This window comes from Lissotriton helveticus, chromosome 3_2 (assembly GCF_964261635.1).
Source record: "Lissotriton helveticus chromosome 3_2, aLisHel1.1, whole genome shotgun sequence".
Taxonomy (NCBI): Eukaryota; Metazoa; Chordata; class Amphibia; order Caudata; family Salamandridae; genus Lissotriton; species Lissotriton helveticus.
In genome coordinates, this window is record NC_136062.1 from 300,194,553 (window position 1) to 300,216,311 (window position 21,759).

Here is a 21,759-nt window from a genome sequence, read left to right on the forward strand (position 1 = left end):
TTCAGTGTTCCAATTCATCCAGACAGTCAGTTTCTTTTCGGATTCTGTTTAAATGGAAGGAGCTATATGTTTACACGCGCTCCTCAAGGTTTCACAGAAAGCCCTAGTATTTACAGTCAAGCACTTAAGAGACAACTAGACAACATTCACATGCCAACTGACACTGCCCTGCTCCAGTATGTTGATGATCTACTGATCACAGCCCGTTCTGAACGTGCTTGCGAGCGAGCATCACTTACAGTTCTGTATTTTCTAGCCGAGATGGGGCACAAGGTGTCACCTTCGAAGCTTCAATTCTGTGTCCAGCAAGTGGTATACTTAGGACACTTGCTGTCCAAGAGGGGTAGGCAGTTGACACCCGACCGTATCCAGTTAATAGCGAGTCTTCCCCAGCCCAGAACCCAGAAGGAGGTACGTGCCTTTATCGGCCTTACTTCTTATTGTAGACAATGGATTCCCCAGTATGCATTTCTAGCCAAGCCACTGATACAGTTAACGACACAGGAGGCAGCCGTATCGACTGTCCTCCCTTGGACATCTGAACATACACTTAGTTTTAACGAGTTAAAGAAAGCCCTATGTCAAGCTCCAGTTCTAGCTACACCGAACTACAGTAAGCCTTTTACACTTTTTGTTACTGAACGCGAAGGTACAGCATTGTCTGTTCTCACACAAGATCAAGCAGGTCAATACAAGCCCTGTGCTTATTTTTCGAGCACACTAGATCCAGTCGCCCAGGCGTTGCCTGCGTGCCTCAAGTCAGTTGCAGCCACAGCACTAGCTATCAGACAAAGTGATTCCATAGTTTTAGGACACTCCCTGATTGTACAAGTCCCACATTCAGTAGAAGTTCTTTTAAACCGAACACAAACTCAGCACTTGACAATTGCACGTTTAACAGGTTATGAATTGACACTGTTCCAGCCACACATAGAAATCAGACGCTGCAACGTTCTGAATCCTGCTACACTGTTACCATCAGTTAATTCAAATCCAGACCCACATGATTGTGTGGAAGTAGTTAACATTACGACTAAGCCAAGACAAGACCTGACAGATATTCCGTTATCAGATCCTGACCTGACACTTTATGTGGATGGTTCATGTATGAGAACTAGTACAGGAGAACTAGTCGCCGCGTATGCAGTGACTACTGACACTGAAGTTATTGAAACACACCGTATTGACACCCTGTCCGCTCAAGCAGCAGAGCTAGTCGCTCTGACACAAGCCTGTATACATGCCAAGAACCTGAAAGTTAATGTTTACACAGATTCACGTTACGCATTCGGAGTTGTACACGACTTCGGAGTACTCTGGCAGGAGAGAGGTTTCATGACTTCTCATGGAACCAAGATTCAGCATGGTCTCCTTATTCAAGCCCTGTTAGATGTCATACATTTACCGACATCTATTGCTATCATGAAATGCAAAGCACATACGAAAGTCACTGACATTATTTCCCAGGGTAATGATCTAGCAGACCGCACAGCCAAGCTTACAGCACAGACTCCAGACATTCCAGTTAATCAGACACGTACTCCAGATCCGATTACATGCATGACAGTTAAGGACCCTACACAAGATGTCATAGATATCCAGTTACATGCTACTCCCGCTGAAATCAAGAAATGGTCTGAACAAGGAGGGGTCCAGACAGATCAAGGATGGTTAACGAAGGGTAGAGCCACATGGTTTCTCCCCGATTCTATGGTTCAAGTCATTATCAATACCGCACATAGTCCAGCACATTTAGGAGAAAAAGCTATGTTAGACAGTATCCAGAACATTTGGTTCAACAAGCATTTACGAGCTGCAGCCAAACAGAAAGTCCGTACCTGTATGATATGTTGTCAGTTTAATCCAGGTAAAAGTGTCCCGGTGGAACAAGGTGGTTTCCAGCCCCCTGACCACCCTTTTGAGGTCCTCCAGATGGATTATATTCAGATGGAGCGATGTCGAGGTTTCAAGTATGTCCTTGTAGTTGTATGCGCTTTGTCCAGGTGGACAGAAGCATATCCAGTCCCAGATTACACAGCCGCGACCACTGCCAAGCAGTTGGTTCGTGAATTTTTCCCTAGATACGGACTCCCTAGAGTCGTATATTCTGATAACGGCCAGCCATTCTCATCTGAACTCATGAAACACGTTTCCCTTTTGTTAGGGTACCAGTGGAAGTTCCATTGTGTACGCCATCCTGAAGCAGCCGGTCTCGTAGAGAGACATAATCAGACTCTGAAAATCCGTATTGCAAAAGTTTGTAAGGACAAAGGTGTGGACTGGTTAATAGCTCTGCCAGTCGCTTTATTTTATATGCGCATGGTCGCACATTCCAGATCAGGTCTGTCCCCGTATGAGGTCGTATTCGGCCGCCCCCCTAACATGTGGGGTACTCCTAGACCCCGAAGTATTACCGATGTTTCATGTAATATGCTGACAGATTACCTAGCTTCCTTGATGTCTGCCCTCAACTCATGTCGTTCACAGGTTGCCGCCGCATTTCCAGACAATACCGAGGTGGCACCGCACGAGATCGTTCCAGGCTCCCTTGTAATGGTCCGGAATTTCGACAGATCAAGTCCGCTGGAACCACGTTGGAAGGAGCCACGTCAGGTCCTCTTGACCACCCGAACTGCCGTCAAGTTGGAAGGCAGGAAGGGGTGGGTCCACCTTTCTCATGTAAAACTTTTCAATCCATTGAAATCAGTCTCCAAGAACATTTCCAAGGATTTCCAGGATTCGAAAGATTGCCAGAACATTGTTTTAAAGGACTGTCCCGCACAAGACATTATTACAACCCCTCCCTTGTTAGAGAAAACTCCGCAACAAGAGTATAAGCTCAAATTAAGGTCTAGTAAAATAAGTCAGTCAGTTTGATTGTATAAGTCCTCCCCTAGGTGAAACGGTTAGATTGTTTCTGACATGTATAAAATAGACCCCCATAGTGAGAGAGTCAGTCGAAGTTCACTTCAATGTATCGTTTTTCTGAGTTTCGTATTATTCATCAGCATAATGATTTCCTGCACTAGTTACGCACTTTTCCTGTGTTTTCCAGTTCCTCATGTAAATATGTCTGCTAATGCTACAGTAGAGCACACGTTTAGTGATCTGCCTCCTCACGAATATTCTTACCGCCTCGCTATGCGCAACAACACATTCATCCGTATGTTACATTATTCACACCAGACCAGCAATGCCACTAATTGTTGAGTATGTGGTCGACTCCCCCCTTTCCAGACACCGAAGGGAGTTCTGCCACTTTTTCCTTATCCATTCTCACACAATGGTTCGTGTGGAGCATGGTCCACGTTAACGTCATCCTCAACAGATATGTCTTTTCTTAACAGTACATGTTTCCCAGACAAGCAAGGTTTCCCCCACAGAACAGGTTTAGATCTAGAAAATGAAGTATATAATTTAGGTAATTATTCGTCGAATTTCATGGTCCTGAATGTTCAGTCTGATACTACTCCAGACTTACCTGCTATTTCAGTACTACCAGTCAAAGGCGAATTATGTGTCCGTAGTTATGGTTCTGTACATATAGGTCATAGTGAATGTACTACTGTTATCAAGTATAGTGACAGTGGGAAATCTATTTTCAAAGCTTCACGTCATTCTTATTTTATTTGTGGTCAAACTGCATATGTCCGTCTGCCCCTCGATTGGGAGGGAACCTGTTACATTGCTTTCCTACTGCCACCTGTTTTTCTAGCCCCATCTGATTATCACAGAAACACACATCTAGTACACATTAGACATAGAAGGGAGTCCCCAATTGTCGATTATACTGAAACTACTCTAGAACAGTATACAGATTTCAATAAAGGTTTCTTCTTCTTTGTAGGACCTGTCCAGAATAGTAAACTGATCCGTAGGTTAACAAGAACCCTTGAAGCTGTAGTTAATGAGACTGCTTCTGCTCTAGGTAACCTAACCGAAGAACAATCTGCTATGAGATTTGTCGTTTTGCAAAATCGTCTCGTCCTTGACGTCATACTGGCCGATAGGGGCGGGGCCTGTAGAGTCATCGGATCTAGTTGCTGCATTTTCATTCCAAATAACGCGCCGTCTGTTTATTCAGCTATAACCAGACTCCATAAAATTGCCCATCTGTTACATCAAGATCCAGGCACCTGGACATGGTCCGGTTGGTTCTGGAATATACTTTCCGCATGGGGATGGAAAGTCCTGTCCTTTTTAGGTATTGCAGTAGCGATCATATTTAGCTGCTGCCTCTGTATACAATGTGGCCCTGCGATTTGCAGCATGTGTGCTACCTCTTGTATTCCTAGTCCCAAGCCCCGTTCTAAATCCCGTTCCAAGACAATTCGAGACGAGCAAATGGTACTGTATGAAATGATAGATGGTATCATGAAAATTGATGTTTCCTGATGGAAACGTAGTGACAAGGAGGGAATGTGGAAAAGTAAATTTTGCCATGTTCTGTGTCCCTACGCCTCATCCATCATATGTTATGTGTGCATGACCAATATGCATATGTTATTCCCCATGTCCGATTAATGACGCAATTACAGTTGTGTCCACCTCTGGTATGTCATTTTCCAGTCCTCGTGAATACTACGAATATCAGGCCTATGTAAAGTAATGTTGCCACGTTTCCCAGTGTGCACGTTATTCCATTGTAAAGTCCCCGTTTCCAGGCCTCAAAAGGGCCCGGACATCAGATTCAGCTCCTGTCTCCTGAAAGCCTCGCTGAGGAGCGATACAGCCCCCACCTGTATCCTCGACCCTTCACTTACTTCCTGCCTCGCAGTGCCCGGTGCAGCTTGGTTCTGCCTCTGAGTCTGCCAAAAGTATGTTATAGTTCCAGCTATCAGTTCAGTCCTCCTTCTGCATTCCTAAGCTACTGAACTGCATCAATAGTTTCCGTCATTGTCTAGCCTTCTCGTCTCCATGTTAGAGAAATACTGTATTTAATGGTCATTTAATATTCTCCATCACGCACTACATGTAGAATAATGCATGGTCCAGTCTTAGAATCAAGTTAGCTTTTCCCCTCATGACTTCTAGTTTATATCAACATGTTCCCTAAACATTAGATACCAGATAGGGTTTAGGTACATGTCGCTCCGACCCTCCAGACTTTAGTCTCTGCTCCTAGCACAGAGTTCGTAGCCCCCAGCTTCTCCTAGTAACACGTCATTGCTAGTTTTCGCGCACCATTAGGTTAGAGGTCCCGGCTCCTTAGGTAGCCCCCTCCTATGTTTCCGCCCATTCATGACATATTCTGTTACGTTTGCATCACATGTCTATGTATACTCCCAGTTACACCTCTTTTTACTGTTATCTTTCGCGACTGCTACGCATCACGCCTTCTGCTCCACCCACTGCTACGCCTACTGCAATGTAATGCTATGTGTTCGCGCTATGTATATATGCCTGTGTTTTGTTATTGAATGTTAGCGCGCTCATCCCAGACCTAGCCCCAGCAGCTGCTGGGCCTCTTTTCCCCTGTTGGGCCCCAGTTGTCCTGCTGGGCCCTGTCATTCTGTTCCTATGCAGGTTGTCCTGATCCTGTCTTTATGCTGTAATAAACCTGCAGAAACTCCTACTACCTCGAATCTTGACTCTTATTTATTGAGCTATCTGTTATGCTATAAGTCTAGTCAAAAATAGGGTATTATTTATTTATTTACCACAAACCAGTGAGGAGTTCATGTTCCCACTCCTTAAAACATGGTAATATTGGCTTATTGCAATTCCCATGTTTGATTTACTTTAAAGTCCCTAGTCTCTAGTAAACTGTCTCAGGGCTCAGGGCTGCCATTGCAGCCTGTGTGTGCAGTTTTAAACTGCCATTTCAATAAGGCAAAATAAAACTTTTTCCACACACAAATCTTTTATTTAATATATACAAGTAACACCTAGTGTAGGCCCTAAACAGCCCAAGAGGGCAGGATGCGACATACTTAAATAGTAGGATATGTAATTTTGAGTTTTACATGTCCTTGTAGAGAAAAACTCTTAAATTCGTTTTCACTACTGCAAGGCCTGCTTTACCCATAAGATAACATAAGAGCTACCTTTTTAGATTTAATAAACTGTAACTTCCAAATGGTAACAGGTAACCAGTTTACGTTTGGTGTCTTTGGAATTGCAATGCAAACCCTTTCTTATGGTAAAGTCAGATTTAAAATTACAATTTTGAAAATGCCACTTTTAGAAATTTAAAAGACCAAATGATGGATGGAAAATGAAACAAATCAAACATTCACCCTCAGTCAAGCCATCAATGCCATATGCAAATCAGTCTTGAACCTGCTCTTCATGGAAACAATCCAGCCCGAACTGCCAAACCAGGTGCTCCCGGACCAGAAACAAGCATCCGAGTACTGATTTCAGAGTATCACACCTCATCAGCCAGGCTAGTTTGAATCCAGTAGCACAGTGAGCTGGGGACACACATCTAGACATACCCTGAGCACTTAGGATGAGAAAGCAAAGACACCCAAATGAATGGACAGTACGCAGAACAAATCACACATTCACCCCCAGTCAAGAGATTTGGGTTAAATCCATTGTTATTTTGTTCACCACACCACATCAGTTTGGACCCAGCCATGTGCAAATCAGGTCTGCTCCTCACGGGAGCAGTCCAGCCCATACTGCCAGGCCAGGTCCTCCCTGGACCGGAAACAAGTATTCTGGGAGAGATTTCAGGGCATCGTACCTCATCAGCCAGGCTAGTTTGAATCCAGTGGCACAGTGAGCAAGGGACCCACGTGTCTTGCCCAACAATCCCAAATAAAATAAATTCACCACTCCCAAGTAGAGGCATTCGGTAAAGCAGGAGAAAGCACCTGGAAAGGGAGGCTCAACACTCATAAAATGGGGCACATCAAACGACAGTCTCAAAATAAAGAGTGGGCTTTTATTAATGCAAATCTCTCTAACAGAAAGACCATCCCAGATGTCAAATAAAACAGGTAAAACAACATGCAAATGTATAGATATATATGCACACACAAGTAATAATAAAACACTCACTAGTATAATAATGGAACATTCACAAGTAAAATACAACAGAGTAGAACATAAGCAGATAATAATAATGGAAGCAGATAATAATGTACGTCCAATGCAAGAAACAAGCGGTGTCAAATGAAAGACTCAAATACGAAGAGCATACATACACAACATAAAAATATCACAGAGCAATGAAACTCATAACTCACACATCAATTATTGAGGACAGCACAACATTCTGGACATACTCCAATTAGCATTTTGCCGCTAAACAGGGCAGGGCTGAATAGATGTGGGCCGCATTAAGAGTAGGGGGAGGAGATTTCCTTTCACCTGAATGAGCCTGTTCTGCCTTCCCCAATGCTGTCTCCACCTCCTGCCAGGAAGCTGCACCAGAGAGGACAGAACTAGTTTTGACTGAGCACATGGCTTCTCTGCAACCAGAGAACAAAGGATTTTGTAGTATAAATATTGGGGCCCAGACCCCAGAACTTTTGATCATCCCTGGAATTCAAGAGAACCCTTTGCCAAAGAGAAGAGCTGAAGAAACTGAGGTTAAGTACTGCCCCTTTGCTGTATACCGTGAGGGGTTGGCCTGCAGTTTCAGTTTTTTTCCAAGGAAAGGAGAAGGACTTTACAGTGTTTTGTGTCCCCTGCTTGAAGGAGAACTCCAAGGGCCTGTGTGTGCGGGGCTCCTGTTCTACAGTCTCGGGGACACAAAGACTTCACTCCCAGCTCCCCTGAACTCTGCTTCTATGAGTTCTGACCTGCCAAGAGGTGCCTGTGCCAGTTTTGGACCTCTGAAGGTTGTTGCTGCTATTTGGGAGCTAGAAGAAAGAAGAAGCTGGAAGAACTGTAAAAATTGACGCATTGCTCTTCTTGCAGCTGTTTTACCGACCTATCTCCACGGCGTGATAAAAATGTTCACTCATCGCCATTCAGCTGCGAAAACTGATGCAGCGCCTGTTGCCGCTGAAAAAATTGCGCATCAAGGAATCGTGGCTGAAGAAATTCGACACATCGCTCACCGACGCATCCCGGATTTCCACGCATTGCACCTGTGTAGCAAGTTTTCCCAAAGCATCACCTGCGGACCGGAACGTCACAAAGAATCGACTCATCACTCCCAATACAGACCGGATTCGATGCAAGCCTTCCTCTGCGTGCAGCAGGACTAATGTATCGCCGCCCCAAGGTCTCAGGACTTGACACATCTCTTCGTTTCCGACTCTGCAGCTGTTTGGCATTGTGAATTTTGATGCAATTACAGGTACTTTGCGTAAAAGTCACGCATCCATAGTTTTCTATGGTACAAGTTCTTGAAACCTTTTGAAAGTCATATTTTTAGCTGTGTATGTTGGATTTTTGTCATTTTGATTATGTTTAGTTTAGATAAAGATATTTTATTTTTCTAAACTGGTGTGGTGTCCTTTTGTGGTGTTTTCACTGTGTTACTGTTTGTGTGTTGGTACAAATACTTTACACATTTCCTTTGGGATAAGCATATCTGCTTGTGCCAAGCTAACAAGGGGGGTGAGCAAGGGTTATCTAAAGTGTGTATCCCCCTTACCCTAACTAGTAGCAAGGTACCTACCTCTGCCAACTAGAGACCCCCATTTCTAACAATCACTAAACACTGCTATTTCACTAAGTAAGATCACATATTTTGGATCTAAAGTGCTAAAAAATGGCTTGGTGACTTAGTAACTCTCTGCTGGTCCTGACGAAAGCATGTAGAATGTTTGGTGGAGTGCTGAAACATGCTGACTTTCCTAGTAGTTACCTAGTGTGTAATTGTATAACTAGATTTTTAAATCTCTGAAGTGCATGGTAAAGAATAAGGGTGATGTGAGATGTCACTTACACAGTTTTAGTGAGCCTGTAAAAGCTTATCTTGTGATGTTTGGGCCCCCTTTGAACACACTTCAGGCATAGAGGGACAGTGTTAGCAAGGGATATAATCTAATGCAGCAACACCAGTGCTGTTTGGTTTTTAGGGAAAGAAAAGAAGGGCTCTGCTGGTATGGTATAAGCTGCCCCTTGATTTCTGGCGTATTAAATGTCAACAGTGACACTTTGGCCCACAAAATTCAAGAATGAAAATTAAGGTCGTTGCCCGGGCAGGTGAGGTACCATTTTTTATTTTTCCTTTCAGCTTTTTCATTTTCTTCTTTTGCATCTGCCTTGGTTCATCTTCTTTTTTTCCACTGTGTGTTGGCATCTCTTCTCGAACTTTACTGTTCAGGGCTCCCCCGATAAGGCTGTCAATCAGTCTCTTTGTGAATTTATCAAACACGAAATACTGGTCAGCTATTTTTCGGGCTGAGCAGATGTTTCCAAGTTCTACTGCTGCAAATAAAGTTTCGCTGCGGAGAGACAGAGGCATGAATGGTTTGTCTGGAGTTTCAGGAACTTACCACAGTTCTAAAGATTTCACTGCAAAACCACAAACTTCCTCCGAAGTCAAAGCTCGCCAGTGCATTAGCAGCACCGCGCGTTCCCACACACTCCCCTCCCCCTTTAAAAGCACATACCTCCTTCTTACGTTACCGTAAACGAAGTCTGTTTATTGGTTGTACATATCCATAATTCACGTTCGCAACATTCAATAATTAATATTTTAATAACATGGGAGGCGAAGGGCATCCCGTGTCAGTGGAGGCGGCAGTTCCCGTCGGCCACCACCAGAGGCCGCCTTGGTGCCGGCGAGCCCTAGGATACAAATCCGGCTGAGCCCGGGCGAGCGTCCTTCAGTGGCACACACGCACAATTGGGAATTGGAGACGACTCGCAAGCACTTGTTCCCATAACAGCCTGCACCGGCTGAGCAGAGTTTCCTGAACTGCCGGCTCCAGCCTGGGAATTGAACCAACCTGTGCGTCGCAGAGGCGTAAATATATCTAACTAGTGCGCGCGGAAGGCAACAAGCCAAGCGCTTCGGCCGCTGGAGGAGGACGTGCAGCCGGACCCCCCAAAACCCTGGGTGGGAGAGATGTGCCAGCAGCCGGGCATGTTTGTGTCGGTATTCTGAGGCGGTCAGCAGAGGACACCGGAACAGAGGGCTTCCCGTGCGAACAGGGTCGACTGGAAGGGCAGAACCCGTCGCTGCTTTCATAAGATTATTGCTTCCAGTTTACATCGGATCGGACTCACCAACAAGTCGTAAATCTGTGTTTTTCAGTCCGAACGCGCACAGCCCCTGGATTTCGGTGTATGGGAGGGGGTGCCGGGCTGGCCTCAACCTTGAAAAATATGTCAACAGCCCCTGCGCATCGCCCCCCACAGGCGCCCACCCCGGAGCGGTAAGTCTGCAGTTTTGGGGCAGGGTGCGTATAGCGTGACAGCTGTTTGACCATTACATTTAAGCCGCGTTGCTAATTCTTTGGCAATAATGCGATTTATGTGGACAGGAAATGGATGTCCGCGTCAGGCTGTGGGCACAGAGGGGAAATTAGGTTGATATGGGTGGCATAAAGTAAAGGCCCGATTGGCACGCAGTGCGCTGGCAAAGCACTTGAAAGGTAATTACTAAACGTGGTGTTCACGTACAAAAATAGATTCCAGCCCCAAAAACCCATAGGACTGTCACGCTTGTGGCTGCATGGAATTCATTACATGTGTCTGCTTTGGGGTGGGTAGTTCAAAGATTGTCCATGTAGATGCATCCTTGATTGACGTAGAGTGTCACCTGCCCTGGTTTTAATGGGGACACGCCCACCTGTTGCCAAAGCCACCACCCCAATCGAAATTCCGGTTGGCTTGTTGAAAATAAGTTGTGATGGGCCCGATGCTATCGGAAGATGTTTGAACGTATAAGGAACCGCTTTAAAAAACGAATTCGGTTCTTTCCTTTGCACTGGTCGTGGGTGTCTAGTGATTTGACCATTAGGAGACCCCTTGTTTTTTCGCTGGACGGGTATAGTCTAGGGTGTAATCCGCCTTATGCTGTCAGTAGATCGAATAGAAACAGTTTGTAGCTGGTTTAGTACAGTGAGTGCCCTCTGATCTGATCTGCTAAAGCAGGGCACAAGTCCCGAAAAAAGAAGTGGGGGGGACGCTGACATCACGACAGGAACTGACATCACGAAAGGTGGCTTGCACCATCAGGCTCGTTGCTCCCCCTCGCTCACCCCTTAGATGCGATTGCATCACAGAAGCCAGCGCGTAAGCAGCATTCTGAATGGGCTCCAATCTCGCCCCAGAGAGGCCAAAGAGTGAATGTGTGGCTCCATGTGCTCCAGTTGTCGAGCTCCATGTAAAATAAGTGGGGGGACGCCTTCCACCCGCGTGGTACCCCGACTCGAGCAAGTTGCATGGTCCTACGTGTGCCCGGCCCTCTGTTGCGCTTAGATACAGCAATGCGCTTTGCTATTAACTTTCTAAAACAATGATTTTCAAATTTAACTCATCAAACAGAGGAGGCTGGGTGGCGGGCGGCTTGTTGCCTGTGAATGAAGAATGCGTCGCAGTTTTGTTACTTGTCGCTGATGGGGGGTCTCTGAGGACACATTAACGCGTCTTTCCTCTCTGTTTGTGTTTTTTCCCTCAGGCTTAGCTCCTGATCTGCACCGGGCGCCCTCCATGGAGAGGCAGCAGCTGGAACCTCTGCCTGCCGCTGCCGGTCCCTGCCCCCGGGCGCCTTCGAGTGGGAACCGCGACTGACCTGGCAGAGGCGGTTCTGGGCGAACAGACATGTCTGGACCCTCTCCTCTCCCTGAAGCCAAGGCCTGGAGCCGCCTGCTCTGGCCTCGGATTGTGCGCATCAGCAGGCCGCAGCCTCCCTGTGCCTCGCGGTCTCGAGCAGTCAGCTGGGAGGATGCTGCCAAACGATGCTGCTCGGAAAGTTTCCCTGGCTTTTAAGGGACTCTGCGCTGTCACTTTTTGGCGGGATGTTTGCCTTTCGGGGGATTTCGGCAGATGTCGACGATACAATCCCTGCTTGACAGTCTGACGCCACCTGTGATCGTGAAGCTGCGTAGGTGAGGGCAGTCCGCATCCCCGACTGCAGCCACACAGTTTAACTTCTACAGACACCGGAAGCAACCTGTGGATTTCACCAAGTTTTTCAGCTTTTCTTTTCAAAGGGGAAACTGTACAGCCTTTCATTGCCAGTCAGAGAAAAAGTAATGTAACATGTAAGAAAGTATGTTGTGTTTCTCATACTTCACAGAGACATTGGGTTGTGGAACGGAAAATGAATACTATATACCCGGATAAAGGCCAGCTCACGGGTGCAGTCGCTGCCACGAGAAAGCTCGACGGTGGCACTTATTTGGCTCAAAGGGATCGTTTATGGACAGGCCTTCTGCTGAAAATCAGTTAGCAGCAGCATTTGAAAGTTCCCTGCTCGTGGCCTTTCCTAGACAGGGGTTGAGCCAGGGTGCAGGAGAGCGCCAAACAGCCGGATTTTTCACACCAGCCATGCAGGATTTGCGAGACTCTTGTGCCGAAGCCCGGTTCCCATGCATCAGTTACTTGACTGCAACTTTGGCTGTGGAATTTGCGCGCCACCGCATGACGCACCAGGCACACCGGCAATGAGTCCAAGTGCGCCTTTGGCACAGACAAGCAAAAGGGTTCGCCATGCTGGGCTGGTACTTTATTTGGTGCACCTGCAACTCTGGTCTATGGATGGTGGTGAAATAACGGGACGCAGGGAAAGGGCTAAACTTTTCCCGACACCCCCAAAGAAACATTAAAGTGCAATAAAACATGGAGGCGGCAATGGTGAGTGCGGACAGCTCTGGCTGCAACAGTCACCTGCCCTATGGCTACGCCCAGGCGCGTGCCGCCGCCCGGGAGCGTGAGAGGGAACGTGAGAGGGAGCGCCTGGCTCACAACCGTGCCAACTCGGCAGAGGGGGGCGGCACCTCCTCGTGCCAGGGCCACCCCGGAGCGGCGGCCGCCCCCACCTCCTCCGAGCAACAGGAACCCCTGAGGAGCAGAGGCAAGAGGAAGAGGAGGCTGCAGCCCCGCTGGCTGCTGAGCTGCCGGGAGCGGAGCAAGCAGCAGGCGCATCACCAGGGCAACGAATGCACCGGCACCTTCCCCTCGGAGCTGGCCCCCAGCGGCTCAGAGGAGCGCATGCTGCAGCAGCAGGAGGGCGGCGAGGGCTGGGACGGTGGCCGGCTGCTGGCCTTCAGTGGCATGGGCCAGGAGCAGGAGGAGGAGGCAGACGAGGAGGTGGCCTCCCTGCTGCTGCGCCTCTCCACGGACGGGCCCCCTGCGCCCGCCACCCCGCCGCCCTCCCAGGACACCCTCTACAGCCCCCTGGAGTGCTGCGAGCGGGTCGTCATCAACGTGTCGGGTCTCAGGTTCGAGACCCAGCTCCGGACCCTGGCCCAGTTCCCCGAAACCCTGCTGGGCGACCCCGAGAAAAGGATGCGCTACTTTGACCCCCTGCGCAATGAGTACTTTTTCGACCGCAACCGGCCCAGCTTTGACGCCATCCTGTACTACTACCAGTCCGGGGGCCGGCTGAAGCGGCCCGTCAGCGTCCCCTTCGACGTCTTCTCCGAGGAGGTGAAGTTCTACGAGCTGGGCGAGGAGGCCATGCTCAAGTACCGCGAGGACGAGGGCTTCGTCAAGGAGGAGGAGAAGGCGCTGCCGGAGAACGAGTACAAGCGCCAGTTCTGGCTGCTCTTCGAGTACCCCGAGAGCTCCAGCCCGGCGCGGGGCATCGCCATTGTCTCGGTGCTCGTCATCCTCATCTCCATCGTCATCTTCTGCCTGGAAACTTTGCCCGAGTTTCGGGACGACAAGGACCTGGTGCTACCCCCGAGCTCCCCGAACCAGACCCTGCGCGCGCCGGGCGCGCACAGCACCCTCAACGACCCCTTCTTCATCGTGGAGACGGTGTGCATCGTCTGGTTCTCCTTCGAGTTCGCCGTGCGCTTCTGGTCCTGCCCCAGCAAGACGGACTTCTTCAAGAACATCATGAACACCATCGACATCGTCTCCATCCTGCCCTACTTCATCACGCTGGGCACGGACCTGGCGCAGCAGCAGCAGCAGGGCGGCAACGGGCAGCAGGCCATGTCCTTCGCCATCCTGCGCATCATCCGCCTGGTGCGCGTCTTCCGCATCTTCAAGCTCTCGCGCCACTCCAAGGGGCTGCAGATCCTGGGCCACACGCTGCGGGCCAGCATGCGCGAGCTGGGCCTGCTCATCTTCTTCCTCTTCATCGGGGTCATCCTCTTCTCCAGCGCCGTCTACTTCGCCGAGGCCGACGAGCCGGCCACGCACTTCCAGAGCATCCCGGACGCCTTCTGGTGGGCCGTGGTGACCATGACCACGGTGGGCTACGGGGACATGAAGCCCATCACGGTGGGGGGCAAGATTGTGGGCTCCCTCTGCGCCATCGCGGGGGTGCTGACCATCGCCTTGCCCGTGCCCGTGATTGTCTCTAACTTCAACTACTTCTACCACCGGGAGACCGAGAACGAGGAGCAGAGCCCGCAGAGCGCCTCCAGCTGCACCATCCTGCCCGGACAGCTGCTGCGGCGGCTGCGGAGCTCGACGGCCTCCTCCCTGGAGGAGGAGAGGTCCGAGTACCTGGAGATGGAGGAGGGCATCAAAGAGCCCCTGAGTGAGAAGGAGAACACGGGCAATGGCAGTGGGACCCTCAAGAGGAACTGCCTGAACATTGACCCCCTGGAGACGGATGTTTGAGCACTTTATGTATCTCTGGATGCACTTGGGCCCTGAACTGTGTGTGGGGGCGGCCTGTCGCCGTCACTGGTGCATCTAATGCCCGAGGCCCTTGGGGCCCCCTGCAGAGCACTGAATAGGCACTTTGGGAGACCCTGGCCACGAGTATGTGCGCATCTCATGTCTGAGCACTTTCGGGGTCTTGCTCAGGACCATGTATGGATTTAATGTCTGACACTTTTTGGGGAGCCGTGCTGCCAAGGCGTTCTATGCATTGGGGAGTGCAGTGGTTTCAAATACATATGAATATATATATATATATATACACACACACACACAAATAGAAGAAAATAAAAAATGCCATGGATCCTGGCAAAACCTAACAGAAGATTCCTGTTAAGATAACTTCTTAGTTTGGGATGCCTTATTGGGTGTTGCGAGCAGCGTCAAACCCACAAGGCCAGACAGCTTTGGTGACCATGTGTAAGGTAACCCATCTCAGTGCTTCACTGCAGTGCATATATCCCGGTGCAAGCCTGTCAACCTGCAGTGGTGGTCTGCATTATAGGGTCCCTCCTGGAGCTCTCGCAACAAACACATCCCATAGTGTTTCACAGCACTGCATGGTACCCTGCAATTTGACACCCTAACCCAACCCAGTGTACTGGGCTGCAGGACAGAGCCCGCCGGGAGCTCATCGACAGTACTGGACTGTGGTGCATCGTGCAGGCCCCAGTCTTCTTCTTTGTCCCCCCAATTCACCCCATCGTGCTTTATAGCTGTACAGGGCCGATAATGTAGCTGTGTTTCACCAACACACGCACCGTGCTGGATTGAAGTGCAGGCCTCATCCTGCACTTTTGACAGTCTAATCCACCTCCTAGTGCAGAACTGCAGAGCAGGACTCTGGCAGTGCGTCACTATCACTGAAGTGCACCCTCTCTCCTGCAGCGGTGTTACTTCACCTTATCTCCAGCACTGGCCTGCCGAGCAAGCCTGTCCTTCAGCTTTGGCGCCCTGTATATATTCACCACCACCCTTGACTGCAGTGCAGGGCCCATCCTGCAGGTGTGTCACCCAAACCCACCCACCCCCATTGACTACAGCGCAGGGCCCATTGGTAGCTCTGTCACATTAAAACACCTACAGCGCTAGACTGCAGCGCAAGGGCTAATCGCTCTGTTACCCTAACCAACCCACCACGTTGACTGCAGCGCAGAGGCCATCCGGTAGTTCTGTCACCCAAACCCACCCACAGCCCTTGACTGCAGCACAGGGTCCATCGCTCTGTCACCCTAACCAACCCACCCTCCTTTACTTTAGTGCAGAGCCCATAAAGTATCTCTGTCACCCTAACCCATCCATAGTCCTTGACTACAGCGCAACCTGCAGTTCTGTCAATCAAACCCACCCACCCTGTTGACGGCAGCACAGGGCCCATTCTACAACTCTGTCACCCTAATCCACCCACAGCCCTGGACTACAACGCATGGTCCAACGCTCTGTCACCCTAACCTACCCACCCCCCTTGACTACAGCCCAGGCCCCATCCTGCAGTTCTGTCACCCTAACACACCCAAAGCCCTTCACCGAAGCACAGTGCTGAGCTGCAGTTCAAGGCCCATTTTTCACATCTTCCACCCTAACCGACCCACAGTGCTACAGTGACATGCATGGCCCTTTCTACTGCTGCGGCACCCTAAAACATCCCAGTGCTGGAGTACAGCACAGGCTCCTTCTGGGACTGTCTCACCCTAACCCATCCTAAGAGCTGAAGTGCAGTGCAAGGCCTGTTCTGTATCAGTCTCACCCTAACCCACTCACAGTGCTGCAGTGAAGTGCAGGGCCCTATCTACAGCTTTATCACCCTAAGCCATCTCAGGTGCTGGAGTGCAGTACAGGTCCTTCTGGGACTGTCTCACCCTAAACCACCCTCAGTGCTGAAGTGCAGTGCAGGGCCGGTCCTGTATCTGTCTCTTTCTAACCCACCCTCAGTGCTGCAGTGCAGTGCAGGGCCCATCTTTTAGCTCTGTTTTCAAGCCATTGTCTACAGATAAGTCGTACCATGACCCCTGTATCGTAAAGCCTCACTTTATGCTCACTGGAAAGCCTGGCCAAACTATTTTTGGACTGTTCTTACGACAGATACTTTAGGAACAAAACAAAATAAACATGCTGCTTTCCCTGGTATGGCAATGGTTCCTCTTTTACCCTCCAACGGGTTCAAATAAAAGAAAAGAAAAGTGTTAACTCCAATTTCTTGTCTTTTTGTGCACATGCGCACGAGGGAATGCTGCACCTAGTCATTCATTCGAATTCATCTTGAAAACTAGTAGTTCTCTATACGATGGTCACACTGTGAATCTGCACATTGTCTGCTTTTCACCTGCCTGTTAATGTTCATCGTATTTTTTTAGGTCTCGCCTAAGCAACGATTGCGCTGCCTCCTCAAGACATGTTGTATTCAGAATATGGGATATAAGCTCTGCTCAGTGCTTCTGGTTGGATGATTGGCCGGTCTTTTAGAGATTTCTTTACTGTGGTTGGTCAATAGTGTCCATCTGTCCTGCCTTTGGGTGCTTGGTTCCTTCCCATGAGAGATCACTGATTGGTTTTTTTGGTTGGCTATCTCTGGCCATCTGTTGCCTCCTCGCTCACAGACACACCTCCTCCCTCCAATTATTACTGCTGTCCTTCCTGGTTTTCTTTGCAGTGCCTGCTAACTTTTGTAGCATCGCTGCACACCGCACTTTAGTTTTATGAAACAAGTGGTCTGTGACTGCTTTAGAGAAGAGTAAATTATATTTTATCATGTGTGTTTTGCTTAATTAAGTCAACAACTGGTAAGACATACCAAAAATGAGCAACATACCTTGCTGTCTAAGATAGCATTTTTTTAAACGTACAGTTAATGTAACACACAAAAGCGCCAAAAAATTGTTTACGTTCATACTTGAAACAGATCTAAATGAATTAGACAAAAGGGAGGTACAAAGGTTGCTCAAGGGACGGGAGAAGAATGGGTGTGCTCGTGATGGGTAGGGAAAAGTGGAATAGTCACTAATATTCAGAGTTTATACATTTTCTAATGCTTTGGCAATGGACTGGTAAAGAGACCAGTTCAGAAAGGCCAGTCCCAAACAGATTATGTATAACATTTTTTACAGTATTTTGTAAATGCATAAATGCAAAATCAAGCACAGGGATAGGATGTGATACAGGCCGTTGATCTGTTTCAAGTATATGAAATAGAATATACTGAACTTAAGCAATTCTCTGGCGCTTTTGTGTTACATTAACTGTATGTTTTGAAAAATCCTATCTTAGACAGCTAGGTATGTTGTTGAGTTCATTTTTGGTATGTCTTACCAGTGTTTGAGTTAATTAAGCAACACACGGATGATAAAACATAATTTACTCTTCTCTATAGCAGACACAAACCACTTGTTTCATTACCCTATTGTACCCAGGTCTTGTGGCGATTATTGGGTTACCCCATTATTTTGTAAGGCACTTCAGTTTTAAACATCTTAAGCTAAAAAGTGGCATGTCATGATTTCTACAAAACGAAATACATTTTAAAAATATGGCGTGTGCACAACTTTAAAAAATATTTATTGACTTTTGTGGCAATGGTGGCACACCGCCCATTAGCGTGATACATCTAAAGCTAAAGCGCGTCATGCCGTCATTGCTACAAAAGTCAATAAATACAAAAACAAAGACTGGCGGATGCTGTGTTTCTTCTCCATGTATTTACTTTTGTAGCAATCATGGCAGGCTGCGCTTTGCTTTTAAACATATTAAGCTAAAGTACAACGTGTCGCGATTGCTACAAAAGTAAATAAATGGGAAAAAATACAGCAGCTGCACAACTTTTTTTTTCTATTGATTGACTTTTCTAGAAATGTCTGCATGCCACGCTTTAGCTTTAAACATCTAAAGTGTGGCGTGGCGCCATTGCAACAAAAGTCAACAAATAGATTAACAAAGGCATGCAAATGCTGCATTTCTTTTCAATTTTTCGCACCATGTCACACTTTACTTTTAAATATATTTAGCAAAAGCGCAGTGTGCCACGATTGATACAATAGTACATAAATATTTTTGAAATATGGCTGCCCCACAACTTTTTTTTCTATTTATTGACTTTTGTAGCAATGGTGGTACGCTGTGCTTTAGCAATAAACATCTAAAGCGAAAGTGCAATGTGACGCCATTGCTGCAAAAGTCAATAAATACTAAAACAAAGGCAGGTGGACGCCACATTTCTTTTCCATTTGCAAAGCCAATAACTCTCCATTTAACTAATGCGAGACCTATTGCGTTCCAAATGCTTGTATTTTTTTGTGGTTTTAAAATGACTTTCTACTGTAAATATGTACCCGTTGGAGATTAAACCGTGCTTACTTTTTATTATACTCTGCTTGTCAAAAAGTAAGTTTATTGGGACCATAGTCCGTTAAGCTATTCCATTCTTAAAATATAGGCATATTAAATATTATTTAAAACTCATCTTGATATTTTAAAATGCTCAAACACAAAATTACTAGAAATATATTCAAATGCGAGCAAAAAACATCACCAGATAAATGAATACTTTTTATTTTTCCTTTCAATTGAATGTAAAAAGGTTCTGACTGCAACTAATATCTCTAAAGAACACATAGCACATACAAACCTTAAGGCTACCTTACGTTTTTTGTTATCATATTACATCAAAATGGGCTTTAAAAATCTTCACTTCCCCCCTATGTAAAACCAACAATCCATTATAATGTGCATGCATGTACATTTCATATTCATACGGCAAACGCAGTCTCCACCAACTTTAAAATTCATTTTGGATAACTGTGTGCCATACAAAATTAGGTTAATACCCAATCTATATTTCAAAATACTGTGTCTCAGACCTGGATCAGGCAATCCCGGATTATAGGGGTGCGCATCCTCATTACATCATGAAATCTTATTAAACAGTTTCATAGAGATATAACACCAGGAGACTAGTTTGAGGTCTGTCCTTATCACTTGGACATCAGACGATTGGGGTATTCTTAAAAGTCTTTGTAGACATTGGAGTTTCAGCTTATTCCAGTCTTGATACCAACTCATGTAAAACGTTTCTGTACCATATAGACATTTTGTTTGCATTATAGCGCTAATATCTTGCAAAACCGGGATCATGTCGTAACCTCCATAAATCCTATTGAACTGGCGTAATCCCAGGACATAGGAAAGTGCTTGTGCTTTAACACAATTCAGATTAGGTTTCCAGTCTAAATTTGACCAAAAATTCAATCCAAGGTATCGATAGCAGGTAATTTCTCCACCTTTACCCTATTAATGAACCATTGATGTTTTTTCTTTTGCCATCCAAAGAGCAGAGTATTAGTTTCATCCCAGTTAATTAACAATATATTTTGTTATTGCAGTATATAGCAAATGAATCCATTTCCCTTTGCATTTCTCTCTGTGTACATCCGTAATGACCATATCGCCAGCATATAACAATATATAGCTATATATGTCGTCCTCCCGTTTTTGAAGAACATGCTCACACTTCAGAGAAAATGCAGGGTAGCTCAAATAAATAAAGGACAAATAAGGTGGGGGCCAATACAAAGACCAATCGTTGGCTCTTTTTGATCAGTATTTTTTGTCCAACAGACTTTCTTGATTTAGTTCAACCCTTGCCCAGTTGCTCCTATGCAATTCCTTCAAGATATTTATTATCCCTTCACTCATTTTTATGTTTCGCAACTGCTCCCACAATATATCCCGATTTACCAAGTCGAAAGCTGCCTTAAAACTGATAAAGGAACAATATAGGTTGTCCCGCTGTCTCTATCGATTTCTTGGCTGTTGACCAGACACTAAAACAATGGTCATTCATCACTGACCTGTCTTGAAACCTCCTTGCTCCACTGGTGTTAAATCCACAATGCCTAAGTGCTTCCCTGGGTGCCTGAGTCAAAGTTTGGAAAACACTTTTAAACTCACATCTGAAGACTGACAAGTCTATAACTGATAGGGAGGGCCTTGTGGGTCACCCTTTTTAAATAAAGGTTTTATTATCGTCTCCTTCCTAGCTACAGATTTGACACCAGTGGTTACTACTTTTCTAAATACTTGACAGGAAAGCGATGCCCACCAGTCACTTTTCACCTTAACAGTCACCGAGGGTCACTAATCTGGGCCTGCTGCTCTCCTAAGCCTTAGGACAGTAATGACCTCTTTGGTAATTTTAATGTATATGCTCTGCAGGAAAACCTGCTCATATATGCAGTCTACCGTAGGTTGATCGCAATACCCCTTACTGCATTTCAGCTCAAGCAATTCAATCCAGCAGGTTTTAGGGTGCCATACAATGTCCTTCTCTCTGGTCCACGCCTGGGCCATCTTTAGTCACATGCACAGAGAATGAGGCTGCCCTGTGTTGGGTGCTTACTGTGACCTGGCTGTGTCAAGCTAACGCAAGGGGGGGTGTTGGTCGTGATTCCCCCCTCCCATGTGCAATGTTATTGCACATGGGAGTGGTGTTTAAACATTGGGGTGCTTGAGTGAGAGAACACTTTCAGACACTCTTAGGGGCAGGAGCAGGGAGGGTTTGTGGCCTTGTTTTGTTTGTTGTTGATGGATTTGTTTTTATTAGAGTTCTGAGGCCTGTTGAGGTGATGGTTCTTTCACTAGCTGTTAGGATCAGAGATGGCAAATTAGGCCTGTTCCCTATCCCTCGTCGAGGGCAGTGTGTTAAACGCTCGCCTCTGACTTATGCTGTGATGTATAGGTGGGTGTCTGATTCTGGGAAAGCTGACTCGCCTTTTATCCTCTAGAGGTCGGTAAATCGAGTACTGTTAAGTGTGGTAAAAGGAACCTCTGCTACTTGCAGTGCCTGCGAACAGCAGGGGTGAGTAGCAAGGGGATATAGAAAACCAGATGCGGCGTCCTAAGTCCTGTGCTGCTGGAAAGGCAGATGCGGGCGTCTGTGCGCTGGACAGCTGGGCTGCATTACAGGGGTGACTGCGCTCCAGAGGGCGCCGACACGGGATCCCTGACATTTGCAACCGAGTTATTCTTATGAGGTTCCTCTTTGCTTGAGTCTCCACACCATTCCCG

General features: G+C 47.1%; 1 protein-coding gene across 1 annotated transcript; it reads left to right on the plus strand.

Moving 5' to 3' along the window:
- The first annotated feature begins 9,878 nt into the window (after nt 1–9,878).
- KCNA4 (potassium voltage-gated channel subfamily A member 4) lies at nt 9,879–15,521 on the plus strand. Its single transcript, XM_078684649.1, has 2 exons — nt 9,879–10,292; nt 11,540–15,521. Exon 2 carries the CDS (start codon nt 12,703–12,705, stop codon nt 14,659–14,661), a length of 1,959 nt encoding a protein of 652 aa, XP_078540775.1. The 5' UTR covers nt 9,879–10,292; nt 11,540–12,702; the 3' UTR covers nt 14,662–15,521.
- Nucleotides 15,522–21,759: the final 6,238 nt, after the last annotated feature.

Excerpts from the sequence above, each read along its gene's own strand:
- KCNA4 (XM_078684649.1), top strand. The coding sequence starts at position 12,703 with ATGGAGGCGGCAATGGTGAGTGCGGACAGCTCTGGCTGCAACAGTCAC.